We start from the raw sequence: 25,992 nt of genomic DNA on the forward strand, positions 1-25,992 counted from the left end.
AAACAAAACTTTCAGTGAAGCAAAACTGAACTGAAAAGAGTTGAAGTCCAAGACCATACATTGAGGGAGTGTCGGTGACTCAACTGAGCTACACTTCCATGTTCACACAGCAGTGAATGTGATACACTTTCCTTTAAGCTTTTAAACACTGCTCTGTGACCTCTGAACACATTTCAACTGTGTCTGTGTGGTCAGATCCTCTATATAATTCCCTTTCAACAAAGACTCGCCAAGACAACTGGCTTGTCTCCTGTCAGCACTGTTTAGAGGCGACGTGATCGGGGTAGGTGAGCAGAAGGATTGCCTAAAGCCAGAGCTTGGGAGTAGCTGTAATCTGCTACTTTCTCCCAGAGCTGGAGATGGGCTCCTCCTGAGTGAAAGGCTTTGTCACCCAGGCTCGGCTAACAATGCTAACGAGCCAGCTAATCGGCCAAGGATTAGATGGGACGGGGGGTAGATATTTCATGCAGTAGAAATTGACCATAATGGACAGGTCACAGAAGGGCTAAACACCAATGGAGCCCCTGCTGGCTGCCTTTCGAATGGCCCACTAATGGCCCTCCGATTCAATAAGAATCAGGGCTGATGTCCGACCTAATGACAACGCATGGCCTTTTCTGCTCTAGACAGGTCACACCAAGGCTTGGCCAACATCCTCCTCCTAACCAATAATCAATAGGTTTTGGTCCATCTTGGGGGCACTACAAAGGAGCAATTACACATGTAAAGTGTTGCAAATCGCAGGATTACCAGCCGACCAGCTATATCAATATGTGCATAATCTGAAAAAGAATGACAGAATTATAGGAATTTAGCCTCAGTCCAGCAAAATGGGGCTGGTGATAGCTTAGAAGTTAAAAAAGTATGCTTGTAACCAGAGGGTTGCCAGTTTAAATCCCTGGACTGGCTGCATATATCTGGGTGGGGCAAAGTGAATGAGTCTCCCCTGCCTCAGCAACTCAGTCAGGGTGCCCCAGAACAAGGCGCTTAACCCCCAGTCACCCCGGTGGAGCTGCTCAATGGCAAACATTAGGACAATGTGGCTGTACTGGGCAGCTCTCAGGTGATGTGTAACTGTATGAATGGGAAGCAGGATTATTGAAAAAAGAGCATGCATGCTCAGAAAAACTCTTCCCTGGTTAAATAAAAGGTAAAAAAAACAATGAGGTTTCATAAACATTTTTCAACATGTGAAAACTATCTTAGCACTAGTTACACGGTTGGCAGTTGTAAGCGTCTTGGCAAATGGACATACAAGGAAAAATCAAATCAAATCATCCATAACAGCCCACTACTCAGGGCTCCAGACTGCGACCATTTTTTGAGAGTGTGCGAGTTAAAATTTCACGTGGTCGCATTCGTGCAAGTGCATGATGTGATTGTGGTTGAAAGTAGTACTTTTTCTTCTCTCTCCCTGCCTGCACTTTCATCATCAGTGCGCGTGTAGGGGGGGACGGGGGGCGCACTGGAAAAACGTCTGCGTTCACACATCGCGTTTTTTGATGTGGAAAAAGCACTGCCTGGAGCGCTTTTTGTGAGGAGAAATAAAAAGCGGATCACGGCAACTTCACCTGACGTTAGCTGAGCAGCTGCTAGCTCACTAACCAGCTGGTTAGCTCTTCTAGCAGACAAAACAGTGTTGTGCAACAAGCAAAGGCTTACCAGATATTTCCAATACATGTCCAGTATAATCCATACTGCCTTTAAGATCGCTGTTGCGGTAACGGAAATTCACTTATTACATCCCATTTCTCCACCGGCACTTTCTCCATATTTGTTGTTGCTATGGGAAACGGCCAGCGTCTCTGTGATCGCAATTGGTTGGCTGGAAAAAGCGGTTCACGTCACCCGGCGCTTTTCTGAAAAGTTGAACTATTCTCAACTTTTGAAAGCGCTCCGCTCTGACGAAAAAAACGCCGCTGCAGCGCTTTTCGGGAGCGGCCGCCTTTTGCGCGCCTTACGGTGTGTCAGGGGAAAAGTGAGTTTTTTACCGGCTGGCTTGATGCATTTGGGAGAGAGGGACCGCGGTGACAGAAGCATGGAGGTTTCGACGCGTCGGTCGACGCTTCCTGGAGGTTCCCGGGGGCACGGTGGCGTATGAGAAATACGAAGATTTACGAATAAAAATAAAAATAAAAAAAAGCAGGAAAAAAAAGGGTGCGACCAAATCATGTGCTGGTGCGACCAACTGAAAAAGCAGGTAGCACCAGTGCTACCAGTGGAAAAAACAAAATCCAACCCCCATGTTTCTATTGTGTATAGTTCATAAGTTATGAATGACTATATTTTGCATATACATATAGGCTAATGGTAATTTACAGTGTTACACCAAAAATACAGATATCTAGGAGAGCAGCATCTTAAACTATTCAGTATACAAACAAATAGCCTAGGCTATATCATTCTTTTCAGTTTTTAAACCTATATTTCAATAATTCATGGACAAACTAAGTTTCCCTGCTAAAACCAATACAGAAATCTGAAAAATAGGGCATCCTTGAGGCTTAGTGGTCTAAGGCGCATACCATGTAGCCGTAACTTCCCGGGTTTAAATCCAGCCCAGGACCTTTGTCGCATGTCATCCCTCTCTCTCTCCATATCTTTCCTATCTCTCTTCACTTACATCCATCTAATAAAAGCAAAAAATGCCCCAAAAAACAGTCTTTCAAAAAATAAAGAAATATGAAAAATAACGTCAAACATCAGAGTTGATACAAAAAAACACTATTCAGGAAAACATACCCCTTTAAGGTAAATACAAAACAAATATCCTGTAGCTAACATATTAGTCTATAATTAGGTTGCCAGTAAAAAAAAACTGATTCAGACCACACCATTGGCAATCACTAAAGAAACTTGTTCATCTCCTCTACTACATGCCAGTGACGTAAGGAGGCGCAGGAATTCACCTCAGCTGACAGTCAGCGTGACGACATACACTGCAGATAGATCACTTAACACAACACAACACTCAGCAGTGGCAGCTTTGATAGGAAAAAAATGCCAGTGTAATTCAAGGTTATGATTGAACTTACATCTGATCTGTTGCTAGAGACTAATGGGGCTTCTGAGGACTTGCAATACCTTAGCCCTCTACCGTTTTATGAACAGAATCTCAGCCTCTCATATTACGGCCATTACTTTCACCGGCGCTGGCATATATCTTTTCTAGCTTGAAATCACTACAGGAAAAAAAAAAAAATATATATATATATATATCATGTTACCAGCACAGGCGTTTTTGACGTGCAGTTCAACAAGAACCCCTGACAATCCTACAGTCTCTTGGCGACATCAGCATGTGCAGATAAGTGCTTGCATAAAAACACTATTACTTATTGCACTCTGGCCGTATGCCAGCGGATTTCAATGGTCTGCTCTGATGCAGTCGCTTCATCTCTTTATTCACCCGTGCCAGGTGCCCTTACATCTGTTGCTCAAACAGCAACAGCCAGCTCCTTCAGCTGTGACCACAGGGACAGTAAACACAAATGTGTTAGGACCATAATGAGGCTGATAAGATGTGTTGTAAAAGGTGAGTCATAACGACAAGACAAAGCAAATGTGTGTGTTTAACTGAAACTACACAGACATGAAAATCAGGAGTGAGTGTGAGCTTGTGAGAGAGGGCGTGAGCAGAAAGAGAGAGACATGTGTATAGTTATGACTGTACCATGTCTTTATGATGATTTCGAGCTCATCTTGTGACCGGTCTGTATGTCTTATTGTGCCTGTGTATGTGTGTGTGTCCACGATCCATTACTGACTGAGGTTGTCACAGTGAGTAAGGAATTAGTTCCCCTGGAGGCCTGAGGCTGTACAGTGGCAGCAGACCCAGGATAAGGAGGTGCCATCTGAGCACTGAGGGGAGGGGAAGAGGGGATCAGCTGACACAACTATGTCACTTTATCAGCCAAAGACTGAGACAGTGTAACAGGCCACCACTCTGCCTCACAACGAACACACACACACACACACACACACACCGTGTCTCAAGTATCTGAAAAACATTACTAAACCAAAGTAGTTCAATTTGGACTTAAATTAGGCAGAAGGAGGCTGATAGGGAAGAGGCAGAGGTTCACAGTATTTTTCCGCTCCACTGAACCAGTGTTCGAGCAGGGTAATACTCTGTGGAGCAAGTTTAGGGGGATGACTCTAAACCCCAGCATTACCTGATTAAGAGTGCTGCCTGCTCTGACAGTGGAACATGTAATTGGAGCAGACAGACCAAGAGCGAAGTGAAGCAGTCTTCTCTCTCGCTCTGTCATTCTCCCCATTTACACAGTCCCCTGCTGAAACACTCAGCGACAGCCAGGTCAGGTAGACCCTCCAGCGATGGCCATTTAACCTTTATTTAGCAAAGTGAGTCAGTGAAAGACAGTAACTGACAGAAACTAACATGATGTTTCACCGTGTTGAGTTTTCAGTGAAACCTGTTATTTCATCACCCATCCTTGTTTGAAGTAAATCCAAAGCTAGATGCAGCTCCAGGCAGATATCTGGAATGAAATGGGATTGTGCGTTTGTCACTTCTAACCTCGCTAACAACAGGTACGGACAGTTATCGATTTGTTCAGATTTAACAATGGGGTGGTGAGCAGATTATCACATTTTGTAAAATCTGCAATTAACCAAAGCGGGCTGCATAGGTGTAATTTGTGCTAACGAAAGGTGTACCATCCTCCTCGATCCCCCCTCAAATCAACCACCGACCACAGCTGAAACTCAGGTCAGGTCAAGAACTACTCTGGTCTTTATAGAATAGTTACACTGGTGTCACCTTTCAGACCAGTTTCATGAGCAAACTAGTGTCAGGAATCAAGATTGGGTACCCTGCTTTGCATTTGCATTTATCACATGATGGGATAGCCATCAAAACACACAGCTGAACGATATCAAACTACAGTTGTTTCGTTGAACTGCACATTAGGGCTGCAGCTATCGATTATTTTAGTAATCGAGTATTCTACCGATTATTCCATCGATTAATCGAGTAATCGGATAAGAAATACTTTTGCTTTATTAAAGAGCAATAGTAAATATACAAAAGAGAAAAGCTGTCCGCACGAAGCTGTCCATACGACACTGTGATTTACTGAAAACGAGGTGAAATAATTATTATTATCGATATTTATTACTAGGCCTAAATATCATACAAGTTCATAAGACTGGCTAATGTACATTTATTTACTATGTTGAAGGGTTGCCCTACACCTGCTGACCCTACTCACTGCAATCAAACTAAACTGAATATACCTGCTGTATTGGATTGGTGCATTTTAGGCTCCAATTGCTACTTACACCACCTGATATTTTGCTTTCTGGGGTATTTTATGCATCACTGTGAGGGGAGTAGGTGTCTCTGTGTGTGTGTGTGTGACTATCATAATAATAACATGAATGAAGCTCAGGCTTTCACAAATTGACTGCAGCATTTTATTTTCTGTGGTTATTTTCTTGAGCAAAACTTAGCTAACTTAGGGACATCATAACTAGCCACCATATTGATTTACGTTCTTAACTAGCCATTACATATAGCCAAAATTAACGTGCATTCTTTACTAGCCTTCATCTCATCCCGTTTTAATATTAAGTGCTGACTCCGCCCACCCGGGCCAGTTTCGGGGTACGCCGGTAGCAATTACAAGTGGACCCTATCCTACAGTCCCTGCTCTCAGCGGAGGGAAGGAGCTACGCTGTGTGTGGGATGCGCTGTGACCGTCAGACCCCTCTGGATTAGACAAGCAAGTAGAGAAAACCGGCATCAGCCGAACCAATTTATTGCCAAATACTTTGGGATTCAACACATTAACATTGCTTCCCATGGTCAGAAAAAGTCGGCAGATTTGTCGCTAGTCGCTTTTGAGAAATAACGTCGCCAGGGGGGTCTGAAAAGTCGCTAAGTCTAGCGACAAAGTCGCCAAGTTGGCAACACTGGATCCGAAACTTTGGACACTTTCTCTCGTTTTCTCTGGCCTGTCTCTTCTCTTCGCCCCTCGCTATTTTCTCTTTCTCCAGCGCGTTGTGCAACAGTAATAATCATCCGTGCGAAACACTGAGTGTGTATATAGTTATATGGATTAAACGAAGCTTCGATGCAAAGAATTTGCATCGATGATTTTTAGTAATCGAGTTACTCGAGTTTCTCGAGGAATCGTTTCAGCCCTACTGCACATGCATGCTGATCACTGCTGAGTGCTGTAGAGTACTCCTGCCTTTCAAGTGCAAAGTCAAAGTGACTGAAAGCTTGGGGGGGGGTCACTCATATAAGTGTGCAATAGTCTTTTTCTACAGAGGTTAATTCCCAAACATTGGCCATTCATTATCTAAATATAATTCAGTTGTTTATTGAGAGCCAGGCCATGATGGAGAGACGAACAGTAGGGTACCTGCTTCTGAGATGGCTTCATTCCTTCATCTCCTCTCCTCATTGTCTTACAATTTAGGTTCAAAGAACTCCATCCCCCTTGTGTGTTTTCAAATTAGGCTAGTGTCAGTCAGCATGTGTAGCTGGAGCTGGAGCATTAGTGTAGCACTGTGGCGCTCCCTCTCTCCTGTGATCTCCTCTCCACTGAATGCCTTTGTTTTGTACTCCACTGCCAGATGAGATGGGAGGCGGTTTTGTTTTGACGGCCCACATCTTCAGGTGCCAAAACCACAAATCTCTGGAGTATAGGCATGAATGGAAGCGCTTTAACATGCAAACACACAAGCTGCAAATGAATCACATGCACACTCACTCGCATGCATACTCAAGTGGGACAAATATTAGCCTATATGTGTTTGTGAAAAAAACATCACATCACACAACATTAAACTATAGGCCTATGCAATTTTATTGTTGGAATTTATGAATTACAGAACTAATAGTTTTGGAGAAGTAGTGGTAACAGCATTATTAGTAGCATAAAAGTGCTCAGAACAAAAACAGACATATTTCCTATAGCTCAGGAACTTAAGCACTAGGACACTACATTTCTTGCTGTGTTTGCACTGAGAAACATGGTCCTTGCTTACCACCATAGTTACCATCATTATCTATCTAATTCAGCTAGCTAGCCATTTAGTGTGGTGGCGGTGGCGGGGGAGGGTATAATCATGGCATCCCTATTTCTAAAACGTATAAGTGCATGGCCATTATAGGGGAAAAGTGAGGGAAGATAATGCTTTCCCTCCCCACTATCCCACATGTTAAATTTTAACAAGATTTGGGTCTGACAGCCACATGCAGATGACAGATTTGTCAGAGTGGGGCAGGAAGGACAGAGAGGAGGAAGTGGCCGGTGGCGTTCGGCCAACTGCCAGGAAGGAGGGAAAGCCACGAAGAGTTCGGAAGAACAGCCGAAGAAAACAGGCTAACAAGTCAGCTGGCACTGTCACAGTTCCCAAGTTGTTTGTACATATAGCCTATGCAAGAAACAGATGCAGCCTCTGTTTGTTCCTAAAGCATTACCTGAAGCCAATCTTCTACTGCCGCAGCCACTTTACTGTAGCTTGTCCCTGTCACATTGGTGGCAATCTGGGTGTGAGTCCCAAGACTGTGTAGTTAGCTCCGCCAGTCAGATGTAATGTAACACGAGCATCAAGCCTGTAGTCAGCTCTGCCAATCAGAAGTAATGTATACATGATAGCCATCCTGGTTCAGATGGCGACTTGCCAGCAAAAACAAGGGAGTTATAGTGTATTGTCCAATTTTGAACCATTTGACTATTTGAGACAATAATGAACTCAAAACATGCACTAATAATTAGCCTAGATCTTAATCCGATTATGGCAATACTCCAACTACTGAAATTGTCATGTAAACTCCTTTATCTGATTATCTTAAATCAGAGTAAGTATAACCTGGTTAACACACCTAGATTTCCTCCGCTCAATCTATTGATTTATTTGGGCAAGTAAACACCGTAGTCAGATTTTTTTTTTCTTCAAACTGCGTGGACCAAGGGTCACCAGACACAGTAACCCGGATGTTTAAAAAACAAATAACATGGTGCAGTGTAGTGGAGTGGTGGGAAATGTGTTTCTTACGTCAGTTTCTTTAGACCTATAGACCAATTATTAATGAATCCGTGTAAACCGGATTATGAGAGAGATCGCGTTACCTTGAACCATGTAAACATGGTAATCAAAATATTGTCTTAAGCCGTAATTGGAGTATTGGTTTGCAAGTAAACGTACTATGAAAAATCATTGATACAAATTATAAAAAATACAACGAAGTGATTAACACACTAATTGGCACTTTTCCTGGCATTAGATCTTCGCTAGTGTTTCTTAGGTCTGGCCACGAATGCAATATTGCCCCACTCTGTTGAGACTTGGCTTCAAAGGCGCATTCCCATCCCGGCTCCCCAGTTTATCATGACTAAACAATTGCTGCAGCTGATGAGTTTGGGTTTGATTTAGGCTTAAGGAAGGGTAGAAATAATCTAACGAACAACCTGAAGAAGCACACTACAAGTCAGCTGGTTCCAGGGTTTATGTTGACTCTGTGGCTGCAGCTGATGAGCTTGTGTTTGATTTAGTTAGCCTACAATATTTACCTGTACCTAAACCATGTGGATTGAAAGCACAGGTCAGCTAAGGAGATTCCCTGCCGTGCTGAAAACAGTAAAGATAAAGCAAGCAAAAACCATATGACAGGACACTGAAGGAACACTGCTGACTCAGCGCAGAGAGAGAGAGAGAGAGAGAGAGAGAGAGAGAGAGAGAGAGAGAGAGAGAGAGAGAGAGAGAGAGAGAGAGAGAGAGAGAGAGAGAGAGAGAGAGAGAGAGAGAGAGAGAGAGAGAGAGAGAGAGAGAGAGAGAGAGAGAGAGAGAGAGAGAGAGAGAGAGAGAGAGACCCACCTGGTATCACGTTGGTCATAGTTTGACCCTCACTGTGTGTACAGCGTGAAAAGCCTGAAACTGAATCCACACATTCCTCTGGCTTTATGACAAGAGAACGAGAACCACCGCTGTTCTCCGCATGTCGCTCCATACTACCTTAGCCCGAGCCTGCGGTGGTGTTGCATGGTGAACGAGTACTGGTATACAGCTTTACCTTCCTTTAAGAATAACATTCTATACTACATTTCGACAGGACCGATTCACACCGCATATTTTCGGACCACCCACCCACTCCAGCAGGCAGCTTGCTCAATCCAAGTTCTCTCTCCCTCCCTCAGTGCCAAGGATTCCACCCTGGGCAGTGGGCACGGTGCCAACCACATGCTAGCACCCTTGCTAGCACCCAGCGCCACAAACACACTGTGGCAGAGGAGCAAACCAACTGACGGAGGAGGAGCGAATCTCAACATTTCAAAGCACACTCCCTTTGCTCATCCACAAATGCATCCTGTCATATGTATCAATTCAGAACATAATACCATTTCATACCTTTTAAATCTACGTTCTTTGACCTCCCTGTTTATGTATTTTAGTATTCCTTGTTTTTATGCCTTTTAGTAGAGCACTTTGCAAACTCTGCTATTAGGTAAGTGGCATTTAAATAGAGTTATTGTCATCATTATTACTAACATAGTGCTACTCTCCTACCTTGTGTTTTCAGTGATGACTGTGGAAAGGACAAGGGAAGAGGAGCTCCTCTAAAATGAAAATGAGCTGCCTACATGTTCAAAACAGTAAGAGTCATTAGGATAAACTACCATTTTTTGCAGCTCAGCAGTACCGGCCTCACAAGGGAAAACAGCTGCAGAAGCATTGTCACACAGTCACATGACGTGACCTCTGTAGTCTCCTCTCTTCAAGTCAAACTGGCTGAGGGCACCTTCTTAGCAATGAGCAGTAGACAACACAATATCATCTGGCTTGGGGAGATCAATATGCACTTTACTGTGGCTGACCTATGTAAGTGGAGGAGCGTGGGCTGTCGAAATCACTGGATTGCCTGTGGGCCTCAAGATCCCTGGAGCCCTGGTGAAGCCTCCATGGGTGTAGAGCATGAGGCACCCCTCGGTGCAATGGTAGCACTCTCCGTTTTAAAGAGGTTACCCAATTCAAAATTCTTGATTCTCAAACAACTAATCACATTATTCTAATGTGATCTAACTTCATTGATCGCCGTAGGGACTTACAACCCCAATTCCCACCCACCCACCAGGGAGATCAGAGATTTTCAGCGACTTGTTCAGGGATGCTTCAGCAGAGCAGATGTTTGCCGACACAGAGCTTGAACCTGGGGCATCCGTTTGAAAAGGGTTCTCTAAAATCACTCATTCCATGTTTACACTTGATTTTAAAATGCGTCTTGGGCGATCGGATCACAAGTGGACAGCCGAGACACATCGGCGTTTACACCTGTGTTTATCATGCGTCTCCAAGGTGTCCAGCTGACCACTTGTGTTCAGATTTCGTTACTGCCTACGTCACTTCCGCTAGAAGGTCAAAGGGCCCCGCGCACAGTTATCACGTCAGTCTGTCGCATTGCTGCCAGCTACGGTTGTAGCCATTTTCTTCCATCTACGAGGGCCATTACCCTCGTAACGGCCCGGTTACGATAGGAGTCGTCTAGTTTTCTTTGGAGTGAATCTTCTGCCCAAATGGAGATTAGGCATCTGGTTTCACTTGCACTCCAACCACGTACATCAGTGCTCCTTTCCATTTTTTCGAGCGTTGGCGCGCTGTCACCAAAACAACCACCACGTCCTGCATTGATGACGTATTTTCCTGTTACGTCCTTGTCGGGGATGCATCAGGACGCATTAGCGTTTACACTACAAAAGATATGTGGTCAAATGCGTCCCAGACCACCTCGGCAAGTGGTTTGAGTGATCGGATCACAATGAGTCTTGGTGGTCGTTTATACTTGTATTTAGCGCTGTCCACTTGTGATCCGATCGCCCAAGATGCATTTTAAAACCAAGTGTAAACAGGGTCTCAGACACCCAGTCACCCATATTCCACCACATCACAAGTTGGCCCTCTTGATGGGTATACATTGGGTGTTCAAACTAAAGGTGTCAGTAATCAAAGAGCAAATGAAACATGATGAAATATTTGTGGCAAAGCGCGATATTAGTGAAATACAAGTGCAATGTCATTGGAATACCTCCATTCGGTCCTGCGCACACCCAGTAGTTTAGCTACATACTACTGCAATTCCCTTCATCATACACCTCTAATGACAAGCGGTGTATTTGGATAATTTTGGGCTAGTTGATAGACTCAATCAACCCAAATGAGCTTGTTCGGGCTGCAGTTAACAAGAGAGGACCCACTTTCAGCACAGATAGATGGGATGGCTGATTTGGGGTCAGCTAAACAGCACAATGACAACACGCCTTGAAGCAGGGGGGGAGTAGACGCCACAGCTCCTCCTCCTCCTCCATGCCCATGCCCTCTCAGCTTTCCGTCAACCATCTCTGCTTTGCTTCAGATGTCTCTCCTTTGCTTCCCCCCCCCCCCCTCCTCTCTCCCTCTGCTGTAAAAACCTGGCCATTACCCCACAGCTCATCCCTCACGCCCACCCAGGACCTGACACTGCTGTTTCCATGACAACACAAACGCAGAGACAGCAGGGTGAGATGCCCAGTGAGACAAGGCAAACAGATACAAGGGGGAGGGGTTAAATGCTCTGTGCGTCATGTCAAGAATACACTGTGGGCCGCATGCAGCCCATGATGGACAGATAACACAATATAGTCAGATTTGTTGACTGGAAGCCTTGTGGTTTCTTGTGTGCTTAAGAGTTTTGCCTATCGTGTCGCATAGCCCAAGTCTATCTTCCAGTTTGGACTGAAAGATTCAATGTCATTAGAAAAATTTAACGAAGGGAAATGCAAAGTATTCTAGCGTGCTCAGCAAATTGTCTTCAACTGATCTGGTCAGAGCACTCTTTCTTTGCCAAAAGCAAAGCGACAGCACTGTAGTTTCTCCTAACATTAGGTCTTTGTGTGGAATGTGCAGATTTGAGCAAGGGCAGTAGCAAGTTGCAACATCCTTATGGAAGCCCAGATTTCCGCCAGCCTCTCAGCACTGAATGTTGTCATTTGACACTGCTTTTGAAAGCACCCCAGGAGTACACATTAAATAGCCTGTGTGAGACAGAGGGCTATGGTGTTGTTCAGGAGCTGGCCGTATTAAACAGTAGAGACAGGGATGTCATTTTCCAGCCTGGTTCAAATGAGTCAACCTAATGTTGTTAGCGAAGGGAACTGTGTGGAAACAAGAGCAGCAGTGTGGCTCACTAGTAATTTTGTCATGTTTGAAAGGATGTAGGATGCCATACTTTACACACAAGTATTTTTGACTTTCTTAAGGTGACAGACACCGTAATCTGTAACCCCCAGATGATATAGTAACATGTCTGTAGCATGGCTCTTTTCAAAGTAATAGATTTGAGTTGCATATTTTGCTAGTTAAATTCCAGTTGGCCCAATAGTAAAAAGCGACAACTCAAGAACAAACAGGCAGCATATGTGAGAGGCAAGAGAACAAGGGTCAAATGATTAGCCTACAGTATCACTCAAAGTGACGCAACAAAGCAACCTATCACAGGGCAAAGGCCAGTGATTACAAGATGAGAGGTTTGTCCCCACAAGTGCACTGGAATATAACATTTTCTTTTATGGAATTAGGAACGCATATTGGCCAGGGAAGAGTGAACCAAAAAGGAATAAACCGCAATATAGAAAGATGGGATTGTGACTGAGAAGGAAAGGAGGGGATTGAATAAGGCACAAAGTGAGGACCAGAGTGAAAAGAGAGCAAGAGCGAGCAGGAGAAAGAGTGAGTGAGAGAGCCACAGAGAGAGAGAGAGAGAGAGAGAGAGAGAGAGAGATTGTTTCTGTCATGTGATGAGCTGGGCATTACTTTGTCACACACCTGTTGCTATAGCTGTAGTTTACTATGTGTTCAGGCAGAGCACTACTTATAGGTAACACCCAGTACACAAACTGTGCCAAGTTAGTGTGAGAAAACCCCCAGTCAGTTATCCTTGTATAAACATCCACATACTCACATACACGCTCACATGAATTCCTGAGCTGTCATGATCCCAAAAACACAGTCACTCTTTTGCGCTCCAAAAGCTGATGTTCAATATACTCACAATAACGCTATTATATGCAGCTTAAAACAGCCTATTATTAAGCATGAAGCAACCATAAAATCAAGGGCTTTGGAGAGCAACAAAACTGCACACTCTCAATGTTAGAATGCATGATACATAGGGTGCTTCTATCTATACAGGAATCCATTCTTTGCAACCGCAAGAGGGCCTCCGCAGGTCTCATTTGCATGCTCCATGTCCTCATCTAACACTCTCACAATTAAAATCAGGTCAGTTAAAGAGGCAATTTCACTTCTTGAGCTGCCCTGCCTTCCAAGGACAAACACTTTGATCAGCCACAATCCACACACACACAGAGAGATATAGGCCTATTTGTAGTGAGTGAGGCTGAATTCTTACGTGTCACTGCAAGGTAAAAAAGTCAAATAACTTCAGGCACTATGGCTTAAAGCTAAAATGCTATTTAGGCAAGCAGCATGAGTACATTTTTTTAATTGGTAAACAGACAACACATGCATGCAGGTGAAATTAACAATTCTACCCCCATCTTCAAACAAATCAAGCTACATGCACTAATGACAAATATGATGCATGGTCTACCATTGCTTCCTTTAACCTCTAAGAACTAGGTCTGACTGAAATACATCATGTCTTCATGGAAGCCCTGAAGTTGCAGCCAAACCACAGTTGGCCAACATGTCATGTTAAGCCTTATATCAGTGATGTGACATGAGCACTGTGCACCATCAGGTGGGCAGAGTGATGTAACAGAAACTGCTCAACTGGTTCCACAGGCTGCGTTCCTCCGGCATTAGGGAGAGGAGCGTTGACAATCATTGAAATGGCACAAGCTGTCTGCCTGTATAGTCCTGAATCAGTCAAGCAGGAGAGCCCTTAGAAGGAGTGCAGTGCACTCACTACAGGCACAACAATGCAACCCAGAAGTTAAACCTCTCAGCAGCATTTCCCCATTGCCCAGATGACATTAGTGTCTTTCACATTCAGAGAGCATCTATTCAATTAAATCTCCAGTCTCTACTTAAGGTCCACAAAGAAAAAGTCTATTAGTACCAAAACTGGGTCTATAATGATAATTAGTTTTAAAGTTGTCACCTTGACATTTTAAGTATAACAGTAAGCTTTCTGACGATATTGGGTAGCAATGCCAAGATAATCCTTCGTTAAAATCCAAACTGCAGACTGAATTTCTTTCTTCCTATCTTGTAATTTCTTGCTTTCATATCTTGACTACAGGAGCCACGATGGTGTGAGTTTTTTGATGGGTAAGTTAACGTTAGTTAATTCGATGGGGCAACTTTTCTGAATAGTTTCAGCAAACGTTTGAAGCTACTGTTGTAGGCTGAATAAAATAGCAAGTGACAAGGTAGTTAGTTTAGCTTGGTAGCTAACTAGTAGAGCCACTCGTCAATTCATACTAGCTCGAGCCTGACGGAATAGGTCAGTAAAAAAAACAGAGAATGGACCCCACAGTCTTAACAAATGTGGGAGCGTTTGTCATTTCGCCAACTTAGCTAGCAAGTAACAAGGTGGCATGGCTAATATCAACATAATAAACAAGTTTAAAAGCCCGCTCAAACACATGGTGAAGACTGTTCTGACTCAGATTCTGACAACGACGTTCAACCAGACAGACTAGCCAGCAGCTAAACAGTTAGCATGCTAACTAACGTTACTGCTGTACTGGCGAACTTCGTCCGGTCTGTGGTTATATGCACTGTCACTCGCTCACTCAGCACAAAAAACAATGATCTAGGATGGTACTATGCATGCTACATTTTTCTTTCCCCTAAACGCATATGTGGCCATGCCGCTACCAAGCCAAAACAGATAACAAACATTGCAACAACTAGCTTGCAAGCTCGCTAGCTAAGCCGTCTAAGTGAGTTTGCTGCAGAAAACACTATTGACAGGCAGCGAGCTTAGCTAAGAAGCTAACGCTAGCTAATAAGCTAACGCCGAGGCGAGAGCCACTGCCAGACAGACACACAACCGAGATTGAAGACCTCGCATTAGGTCACGGATTTCACAACAAAACACCACGTCCCGCCTGTTCAATGTGCACCAACACGTGTAGCTACTTACGATTTAAAACTTTTAGTTGTATCCTCGCTGTTAAATTCCGTTTATCAGAACCAGCTCTGACCTTCGCGGTAGTGAAACAACATTTCTGCTAGCTAACTGTGCCGCCATGTTACTCCTGCTCTGTGAAAACCAATGCTGAGTGTTTATCTGGCTGGTAGCTGCTATCCTCCCCCACACCACACCACATCACATCACATCACGGGGCTCCAGTATCAACTCAGTTACCGGGGTCCGTAAGCAACCTTACGGGGACTAACCTGTCAGATGACACGGTACTCTTCTAGAGAACCCGTGATTTGACTGAATAGCGTTGGTAAAACGATGAGACGTGACGGCTGAGCACATTTAATTTGACAACCAACTTGAACCACCACTGTGCATCGGATGTCAGCAATGTTTAGTTAAAAGCAGTGTTGAAGTGGTGGGTAAAAAGGTGGGTATAAACCATGACCTCCCGTCGGTGATCATCATAAATCTTCACAACTACCATTATAAACAAAAAATAATTCTATTTTCAGAAAGTTGTCAATTAAAACCCCATACTCATATAACTCCATACTGCTTATTATGATATATATACTATGAATTTAGGTCATAAAGATTTATGTCCGCCTATAAAAAGATGGGTAGCTCTATTCCGCAAATAAAAAGGTGGGTAAAGTGAATTTAGGTGGCTTTACTCTTGGGGTTTACTTTCCACTACATCCCAGGAAGTCTAACTTGAGTCAAATTAATTTTACACTACCTCAAGTAGTAGATCCCCACCATCACTAGCAACAATTTAACCACTACAGGTCAATGCATGAGTAAAATGGGCAAAAGTGGGCAAGATTTGCCAACTTGCACAACATTATGACTGCTATTGTGAAATAACAAAAGTTTGTTTCATTAAAAAAAAAAAGTTGCTTACACACTTCTAACAAGCAAACGCTACACGCTTTTAAAATATTGCAAATCTGCATGCCCTACATATTTATCTACACCTTGATTCACTGTCAGGTCAACTACCAGGCAGGCAGGCGTGTTTTCTTTCAATCAAAACATGTGCCACAGCGCCACCAAGTGCCTGATGGCAAAACACCAACACAGTGTAGTTCTCAATATTTTCTCCTGTCAAAGACCATCCAGTAGAGGCACATTTCAACCACACACCTTTTAATTAAGTTTTTGTCCCAGGTACCCTCGTTTGACAAGGTTTTCATTGTGTGGGTTTACTGTAGGAGAGGAAATAATCACTGTAGAGAGTAAAAGCTCTGATCAGAACAGGTATTCTTGTTCATTCTGTCATAGTGCTAACTTCTACTGCATTAAATAATAGTGAAATTTAGCTATTCCCCATTTTGCTTGAGACACCGGGGGGGTCTCTGGGCCCCAGTTTGGGAACCACTGCACTAACATACCAAATAACTACCAGGCCTGCTCTCCATCACTGCCACAACACTGAATTATTTATATGTTTTGTCTTTTGCCTGGAGAAAGTCTTTTTTTTTATGCTCCATGATAGCTCTCTTGCATAGACATGTTTTAGGTCTTTGCAGAATAGATAAACCCTCATCCTATTAGGAGAAGTTGAGAAAACCACATATACTGCTGGAGGCGACCATATGACTCACTACCTTGTTCCTAAAATTAGTTCATAGGTTTATTGTTGGGATGATTCAACACTACTAGTGATGAGTGATTGATGCTAAAAAAATACAGAAATCACTGCACTTCATAGCTGTGTAAATTATTTTTATGGCAACAAGTGAAAATGGAAAGTAAAGACCATATAGTATATAAACGCTCAATCATGCTTGTACTCATTTGGCACAGTCAGTGGTGGATAGGGGGAAAACAGGCATAAAAAATAGGGTTTACTCATTCCCAGTCCATATTTTTACAACAAATCATTCTTGTGGACATTTTTAAGGTCAACAATAATATGCAAGGCCAAACAAATACAGCAATCCATTCCTCTTAAATAGCAAATCAAGATGGACCATACAAGACAGTTATTCAACCAGCCTCATAAAGTGATACTTTTCCATGGGGATAATTTGCCCATAGATCTCTCCTTTTCAATCTCTTTATATGACTCAAAAGAAAAACATGAGGTGTATTCATTGGTTGATAGTATTTCAAACAAAACTGAAATAAATTCTGGGTGCTGAGCTCCAACAAGTTAACGCTGCATCAGGTTATTCTGACATCTTAGCTGGCTGTCTTACATTGTCAATTTAGCACATTACTGGGCTGTGAATCTACTTATTACATGGTGATGCTATGTCCTCTGCTCTCCTTGGTTCCTTTCAGTACTCTCTTCACTATTCCATCCATGAATGGATATTGAAAACTACTTCTGTATGTACACTACCTTGCTTTCATCTCTATATGTGTCTGTATGTGGGCTAGTGACATGGCGAAAACACATTCAGAGTACTTGAAAATGTTTCGTCCAACTATGTGTGTGAACCCCTACTGCCATAGTCATATTCTAAAGATGACATGTTATAACAAGATTGTATGCAACCATATGGAACAATGAGGAGTATTAAAAGGAAGTCATAAACTCCCAGTGTACAATGTGTCAGTAAATCCCTCAGAAGAAGGATAGGAGGAGCAAATGGCAATGAAGAGGATCTAAACTAGCAATTATAAATATATGAAGGAAAAAAAAAAAAAAAAATTGCCAAAGGAAAAAAAAAAAAATACAATCTCGAATATACAGTATTTAAGTAAATGCACGAAATGACCTGACTTGGGAAAAACATCAAACACTGAAGTCGTCATTCCTGAAATTTTAAAACCACACACCCTGTACAAAACAATCTGTATCAATAGGCACTTTTTAAATAAGGTCTTTTTATAGTTTATTTTTGAATTTGATTTCTTTTCATTCGTAATGGCACAGCAGAGCAATGATTCTTAAATCAAGGCGCGCTGGACAACTGGCGACAAGCAAAGCTAAATGCATTCTGGCCCATGGTGTCCAGCTGGGAGGTCAGTCCTGTGGGAGCTGAAGATGCATATTATGGTAGAGAGCTGGAGGATTGGTTGGTTGGGTCGAGCCAGTGTGAGGCACAGGGAGAGACGGGTCTTTGAGAGGGGGGAGATAGGAAGGGCCGAGGGGGCGTGTTTACGATGACTTCTCTTTCCTCGCTCTTGGCGAATCAGCTCCATTGGAACTCACTCCATTTACTCCATTGGCTGAAAACAAACGACACATCAAAATGAGTCCCTTTTGGCTACTTACTGATATAAAGTGTAGGTAAGCACGGTCATTATGCGTTTAATGTGCCATTTCACTTGGCAAAAATTCTCAATGGCAGTTTGGGGAAAAGTTCCTAATGTCCTGCAGAAGAATTCTTCTCGATAATAAATTGAGTAAATGCACGTCATCCTCATTGCTCACCTTTGTCTTTCTTTGACTTGCTCTTGGAAGGAGCTTGTTTCTTTTTCAAGGTCTGAGCCTGGGCATGCTCTCTCCACCGGCGCAGCTGAAAGTTGATGAATTTCCACATCATGAAGGCCTGAGTGATGCAGATGGCGGCCAGGACAGTGATCCTAGTAGGGAAAGAAGACAGTCAGTAACTCAAAGGTAACTAAATAAAGAGGTGGGTTATACATTGGCGCTGCTAAAATAGTCAGACACTATGATTGGCCTCTCCCTTCTCCTGAAGAATCTACCTCCACATAATCTGTGATGCTCAATGCATTCTAGGACTTATTTTGTGATGAACTTGCTTTTTTGGTGTACATGCATTCCCTCAACCTGCCTCGTCAGTTGGTGATTTCCTACATTTCCCAGAATGCCTTTTGACAACCTCCAGACAACGGCATGAACTTGTTGCATTCAACTGTTGGTTATACTTGTAGGTAGAGAGAGCAACAGTAACAGTAAATGCAAGAGAGCAAGAGTTTTTCCAGTCAGCTGTGCATCTTATTAAAAACGCAACGATGATTGTTGAATGCCAGTGAAAAATGGTGAGTCTAGAAAGAAGCCTTTGCTGTTTGATCCAGAGGGACTGACACCAGAACCAGACGTTTACCGTTGATGTTTTAGACAGTTGAAAAATGTTCTCCATTGTAGCTGCGCTGAAAAAATCTTGACGTGATGTTATGTCATCTATATTTGGCCAGTTATCCACAGTAATAAGAAAAATACACCAAACAAAATGGACCTAGGAATGCAACTTTTCAGGCCGGCATAAATCCACCCAATACGGTGAACAGCATTATTTATTCTAGAATAATATCGTCTCATCTCCCTTTTCACACACACTTACCGAACAAAGAGAACATTAAAGTTTCCTGCGGCCATATCTAGGCCTTGTTGCTCAGCTGTGGCAAGGCCAAAGCCCACGGTGAGGACAGACAGAGACAGGGTGAGCAGCCGCCCGAGGACAAACAAGACGGCCCATATGGTGAACCTGGAAGAGAGGATGACCATGACACAAGACTGCTGATCTCAAGCAATAAACCAACGGCTAGTGGAGTATTTCCTCGCAGGCGAACATTTCACGATTCATTTTTACAAGTATACAAAATCATTTGCACACACTATGAAAAGTCTGAGGCCCTTAATGGGGAAAATGAGAACATACCCTGTTTGCCTGTTCTCATTGCTGAAATAGACCAGGCGGGAGACGTGGAAGAGCAGCTCAACAAAGTAGTGCAACACTAGCAGGACCAGAGCCAGACGGTTCAGACTGAAAGACACAGAGAGACGTGATTCTCCTTTATTACAACTGACAGGAACAAGAGAGACGGACACCCTGAAGAGGGCCTTGGGCTGCTGTTCAGATCGCATACAATGTTCCTTTGCCTGTAGCATCCTCTTCAAGGGTAGTGCACGAAGAAAAGAAAAAGGTCACACGCTCTTCACGATCAGAAGCACAGTTTCAGACTTAATAAAATGCCAGTTCTTACTTGAGAATGTAGGCGCCTGCAATGTGGACCAGGTACAGGGAGATGTACACAAGCTGACGTGGAATATCCTCCTACACAGCAAACACAAAGAATGTGATCAAAATATTTACAACGCTGTGGATCTGCATGTACATGTTCTTCCATTGTCAATACACTAATAGGATTAAGCAAAGGGTACGATTCTTTGAAACAATGCAAACATAATCAAGGAAGTCAAACAGGAAATAGCCTCAGGGTCCAAACAGAGGCTACGTCACCCTGTTATTCCAATAAGTTGGGCCCACCACACACGCACACACACACACACACACACACACACACACACACACACACACACACAGACACGCACACTCACCTTCTTTGTCTTTTGGAAGTACAGTTCTGGGAGAGCGTGTAACCAGTAGCCCAGCTGACAAACAAAGTAGAATTTCATCTGGAATCTGAACAAAAACAACAATTATAAAACTAATAAAAACTGGTCCTCAGATCAGATCTGATTGGCTGAGCCACATTCAAAGCCATTGTAAAATAACCGATAAACTGACACATGTGACCATATAACAGTTAAATGCCAATACCAGTATTGCAACTATGTTGCTTGGTGGAAAAAATAACATCTATTATCATTAGTAGTAGCAGTAGTATTGATTAAAAATAAAATAGTTATTGAGCATTCCTTTTTCTATTACAATGGTGTGTTACTGCCGCTGTATAAAAGCAATAAGCCACTCAAGGCAGCGCTTTCCAGTGGGTTTTAGAGCAGCTAGGGTTTTAGGAAAGCCACTTTGCATTGTGCCTAACAATGCCTCTCAGTTGTACAGCCTTATTGCTTAAGTTGGTTTGACACCACACATCACTTTGCATTTTCCACAGTGAAAGTATGCATACTCACGGCATCAACGTATGGGGATAACCCTCCCACAGGCTGATAGGGTTGGATAGGAAGTTTTCCTAAGAGAGAAGCAACATTTAAATCACTATTTAAACTGGTATGTGGACTTGTAATATATGTACACGTGTATGTAAACACAATGCAACACAATACAGGATGTGTTAGCTTAGCAACGGCAGCCACTGTACATACAGAGAGCAGGATGCTTGTGCCCCAGCCGAAGGAGAATAGGTAGAAGGCGCTGAGCTGGCCGGACTCGTTGAATTTGCTGTGCTTGGTCTTGGAGAAGTGCATCTTCCTGTTGATTTTCTGCACACATGAAGAATAAACAAACAATGCAGACATATTCATGGTGATTGAAATCTGTCTCTCTCTCTCTCTCTCTGTGTGTGTGTGTGTGTCTCACACTTACATCCAGCACATACTCCTGGATGATGGCATGCATGATGATGGCCACCAGCATGTAGAAGAAGACAGTGGCCAGATCCTTGATACCATGGTGGAAGTGGTTCACAGCCGTCTCCTCAAGGCCTTCTGGAACACACACACACACACACACACACACACACACACACACACACACACACACACACACACACACACACACACACACACACACACAGTTAATCACAGTAACTGCTATCGTAATGCAGCAGCAACAATACCATTAATATTAACTAGTCAAATGGAACTGCATAATAAACTCCTGGGGTTTCATTCAAAGCCAAAAGAAAAGACTATTCAGGGTGTTTGGTATGCCTTGTTCATGCATGTTTTAGAGTTGGACTTGAATTGTCTGACCATTTTAATTAATTTCAGTCATCTACACATTTCACTAGTTTGATTAACCTTCATTCCTGAGGTGTTTGGATTAGCGAAGCTCTACTGTGCAGATACTGTGAACATGTCAGCATCATAGATTGTATGTCGACATCAGAACTGTTGCACACAGTGCTTCCTCTATCTTTCTAAAGTTATCTTTCTAAAGTTATCTATTATAATCTGTACAGGCTGTGACCTGGTTCCTGTAAAACACTGAATAATTTGATGAATTTAAGGGGACAGCAAGAGGATACATGAACACAATTCACTGCAAAGAGTCTTATAAAGCCTTAGCAGGACTAATGCACGCTTGGATCATGCAGCTGCATAAAGAAACAATGTGAAAATCTATCCAATCATTTGTAACAGTCGGCACTGACAGAGAAGAACTACAATGGCATTCCTGTAAAGCACATTCACTGTAGAGAGATTTTGGTGGTGCTTGTTATTTGTCTTATTAGATACAAGCTGTAAATGAGTTACAGAGATAGGCAAGTGGTAAGGTCTGTCAGATAACAACTCATGAAACTCAACCATCTGGCAGTCTGCAGGCCGGCAGCTTCTACAGCAGAGTATGAATACATTCTGAGGTTGTACAAGCCTTCAACAGTATCAGGAGTTGGCAAAGAAATTGTTAACCTTGAGACGAGCAGGACTTGAATTGAGAGGCCTATATTACACCTTAGCCCAAATTCGCCCAGCACAACCTTGCCACAAGAGAACTTTATAAATCAGGCAGACTAAATTTAGCTCCAAAGGAAAAAAAAAAAAAGAGCTCTCAAATGGGTTTGTGTAAGGCCACGCAAGTACCGCTCTAGAATCCAAATGAGAAGCTTCCAGCGAGACAACTGGCTGGGAGCAACTTGCTGCATGGAACGATTAAGCCAAACTTCTTCTGTCTTCTGGACAAGGCATTCGTAATATCCCAACAACAAAATCTAAACCTCCTAACCTAAAAACATGAAGCCATTCCACATTTAAAATAGGGCTATTTCATCCATTAAAGCATTCATATAGGCCTATTCTCATTTGGTCTATTCCTTAACTTACCATTTGTTGAGATGGTGACATTGTACTGGACAGTTATGAATAACACTGCAACCTTTGAGGTGACCTGTGTAGAAAGAAGGAAAGGTTAGTTATGTTTGTGGTTATGTTATGTTATGAGGTTATGTTTTTATTGGAAATAAAAACATCCAATTTCTAAAACACCACCATTCATTATGTGCCAGTCTCATAAAACCAGAATCTGGCCAAACTGCAACTGTGCAAATATGCACGCTAGAGTAAATATTCCAACAGTACAAGCAAAGGGGATACAATGGGGAATGTTCCCATTTTACACACTGAAATGTGGAGCTTTGCATTCGCTCACACAGGATTCCCTGTGGACCCATAGTGGAGTGACTGCAACTGTGTCTCATATGTATCACAGTTCGTGTAACACATGGGTTTTACACTCAGTGAATAATGTTTTATCAAAAAATGATAGAAACCCTATACTACATTTTAGACAGATACTACACAAAAATTACAACAAAACTGTCAGACCATATAGGAATTATAAGAAAATTATTGAGTACTACAGACACATTATGAGTCCCTAATGGAAAATTATAGGAATATTTTAATATTTTCGTTAGGGATGATTTGTGATGTGGATCACAAATAATCAGTATTAGCCTTGTAAAATCGTAATATGATTGATGTGTGCAACGGCTAACAAAACTCTGACGAAGCGTCAGTCAAGTGTCGCTGAAAGCTGTGTCAAGCTAGCCATAGTTAGTAAGGATACGACCGGAAGGTATTTTGCCTTCAAAATAAGTGTTGCAAGAGTGTTCTCAACAAAAGACATATTAAAATACTCAGCAGCATCACAGCACTAAATATTTTGAGAAATTATAGTTGTATATTACCCACTACAATTTTGACAGGTGACGTATTGTATTATTGTGCTCAAAAAATGTTTCAACAAATATTCGTAGGCTACAGGTTTTATTTTGAAAAAAGGAGGAAGTATATTTTTGTTTCTGGCGATATTTACGTTGATGGCGCTGATTCTCAGTGAGGAAGCAACACGCTTGACTTGAAAACACAAATTCGAGTGAAAGTAGACCACAGTAGAGTAAAGAGACACATATTGTAGACACGAATGGCTGTCACCAGCTTGTAGCCTTGGGCTGGATTTAAAAAAAAGGTCTGTAGCCCCAAGGCCAACTTTCGTTTTTGGTCCAAGCGGGTTTCTGCGATGACAGCCCTCTCAGTCGTTGTCTGATTGCCACGTAACACATCTACGTATAAAACTAACCATGTTTAAGTGTTGCACAATATTGCAACCACTGAGCTTGATACACGGCCGCCGAACTGTAGCAATATGTGGTAGTTGGGCAATTAATGTTGCACACAAATAACTTTGTTTTTTTTATGTAGGCTACAAACCAAAGGCCTATGCACGAATGGTTTGAACTATTGATTTGAACACGGGAAGCAGCCAGATGGGAATTGGAGACCATTATCACCACGCTTTAATAAACAAAACATTTTCATTCAAAGGCTAAACTACCCAGAGAGCATAATAATCTCGTTGAAGAGAAGCAAAGGCGATGAGGCCAACATGAACCGAAAACACAGAAAACTTTCGATCACGAGAGGAAGTAGTGTGAAGAATAGATCAGACAGCCATGTCAGTTTCCAGGAGAGGAGATGGGCAGTATTTGGCATCACCTCCGTGAACGGTCCCTCCACTGTGCTAGGCGAGCATTCCCAAATGACCCGCGATTAAAACCCATTCAACATGTGGACCGGGACTTACCTCAAACATCAGCCCAAGAAGGAACACCATAGCAACACAGGAAACAATATCTGCATGGTTCTGGATGACAAACTCATGGCTCAGCACCGGCGGATTCTTGGTAGTCTTTTTTCGGACTCCCATTTCGACAGGATTCAAGCACAACTTTGCTTGGCGCGGCGCAGATGCAATCGGTTTTTACCAAGTATCAGATTATTATCCCTCTGTCCGAGAACGCTCAAAGCTCCCTCCTGCTTCCCTCAGCCACAGGGCCAGGCAGCAATTGAATGGCGTGTCACTCTTCTGCTAGTGGGAGGGTCCAGAGAGGACGCTGCTGCGCCTCGTCCAACGAGACGCTTTACGCACACGGGAGAAACACGGTTTGGGCTCTTTATCGCCCCCTGTAGATTTGGAGTAAGAAGGGACTATTTCCCATAGCAGGGGGTTCTAAACTTTTTCATGTCAAGGACCAGAAAATGGTAAAATTTAGTCCAAAACTATGAAGGAACCTCACCTGAGAAGAGTTTTGTAGTTGGTTTTTAGATTTCATAATTGTCGTCGTTATACATTCTCTCATTGTGCTAATGTCTAGTGAGTGAAATAATAGTGAAATTAAACATCCTCATTTTGCTGGGGAACCCCCTCAAAGCTCCCTCCTGCTTCCCTCAGCCACAGGGCCAGGCAGCAATTGAATGGCGTGTCACTCTTCTGCTAGTGGGAAGGAAGGGGATCCCCAGCAAGGACCACTGGAGATTCCCGGACCACACTTTGAGAGCCACTGGCCTACAGCTACATACATGCTGTCTCAAAACCAGAAGATATATACAGAATAAAATATAGATAAAACCTAACAAACTGGGAGCAAGTCACCTATCCAGCTTACCCTCTGATACTAAAAACATAAGTTTGTTTACTTTAAGAACATACAGATCTACTGAATTGACTGTAATTGTTATTGGTTGTAATTAGTAATCCAATTCATGTTCAAACTCAGTAATCTGATTACTCTCAGTTGCTCAGTTTGATTCACTTGAAAAAATCAGCATATTAAAATGTATACACTTTAATCTGAATACTAATTTCATAATCATAACCATAATCTCCAACCATTATCCATCTTTATTTCACAATGAGATGTGAAAATGTGGTTTATATCCATAATCTCACAATAAAAATAACAATTTCCCCTTCAAATATGCCCCTGAGTAATCCAACAAGTACTTTTTCCAAAATTACCTTTTTTCCAAAAAAGTATCTGTAATCTGATTACTGTATTTTTCCCACTAACTGTAATGGATAACAGTCGCCACTTTTCTGTAACTAGATATGGCACTTCTGTTACATGTAAGCCGTTACAACCCAAACCTTGTAATCACTCATTTATATTATAGTCAGTGATGAATGTGTTCTCAAAATTTTTCCCATTCAAAAGATCTATTTATTTGAGTATACAAT

General features: G+C 42.6%; 2 protein-coding genes across 5 annotated transcripts in view; both read right to left on the reverse strand.

Moving 5' to 3' along the window:
• The window catches only part of ncoa2 (nuclear receptor coactivator 2), a 65,309-nt gene extending 50,073 nt beyond the window's left edge, over positions 1-15,236 (reverse strand). For all 3 annotated transcript variants that reach the window (XM_071923992.2, XM_071923993.2, XM_071923991.2), the window contains exon 1: positions 15,122-15,236. The gene's annotated coding sequence lies outside the window, so the exon portion shown is untranslated. The remainder of the gene's footprint in view (positions 1-15,121) is intronic.
• Positions 15,237-17,945: 2,709 nt separating this feature from the next.
• On the reverse strand, positions 17,946-24,835 carry tram1 (translocation associated membrane protein 1). Of its 2 annotated transcripts, none has more exons than XM_071923990.2 (11): positions 24,559-24,835; positions 22,797-22,860; positions 21,337-21,455; positions 21,117-21,233; positions 20,925-20,983; positions 20,388-20,472; positions 20,033-20,103; positions 19,708-19,812; positions 19,390-19,533; positions 18,516-18,667; positions 17,946-18,310 (listed from the first exon to the last, which is right to left on the reverse strand). In XM_071923990.2, exons 1-11 carry the CDS (start codon positions 24,679-24,681, stop codon positions 18,240-18,242), a joined length of 1,110 nt encoding a protein of 369 aa, XP_071780091.1. In that variant the 5' UTR covers positions 24,682-24,835; the 3' UTR covers positions 17,946-18,239. The 2 variants fall into 2 exon arrangements, with proteins under 2 accessions (XP_071780091.1, XP_071780090.1); XM_071923989.2 differs by having other exon boundaries at positions 21,337-21,458.
• Between the last annotated feature and the right edge of the window lie 1,157 nt (positions 24,836-25,992).

The sequence above is a fragment of the Centroberyx gerrardi genome, chromosome 22, assembly GCF_048128805.1.
Source record: "Centroberyx gerrardi isolate f3 chromosome 22, fCenGer3.hap1.cur.20231027, whole genome shotgun sequence".
Lineage (NCBI taxonomy): Eukaryota > Metazoa > Chordata > Actinopteri > Beryciformes > Berycidae > Centroberyx > Centroberyx gerrardi.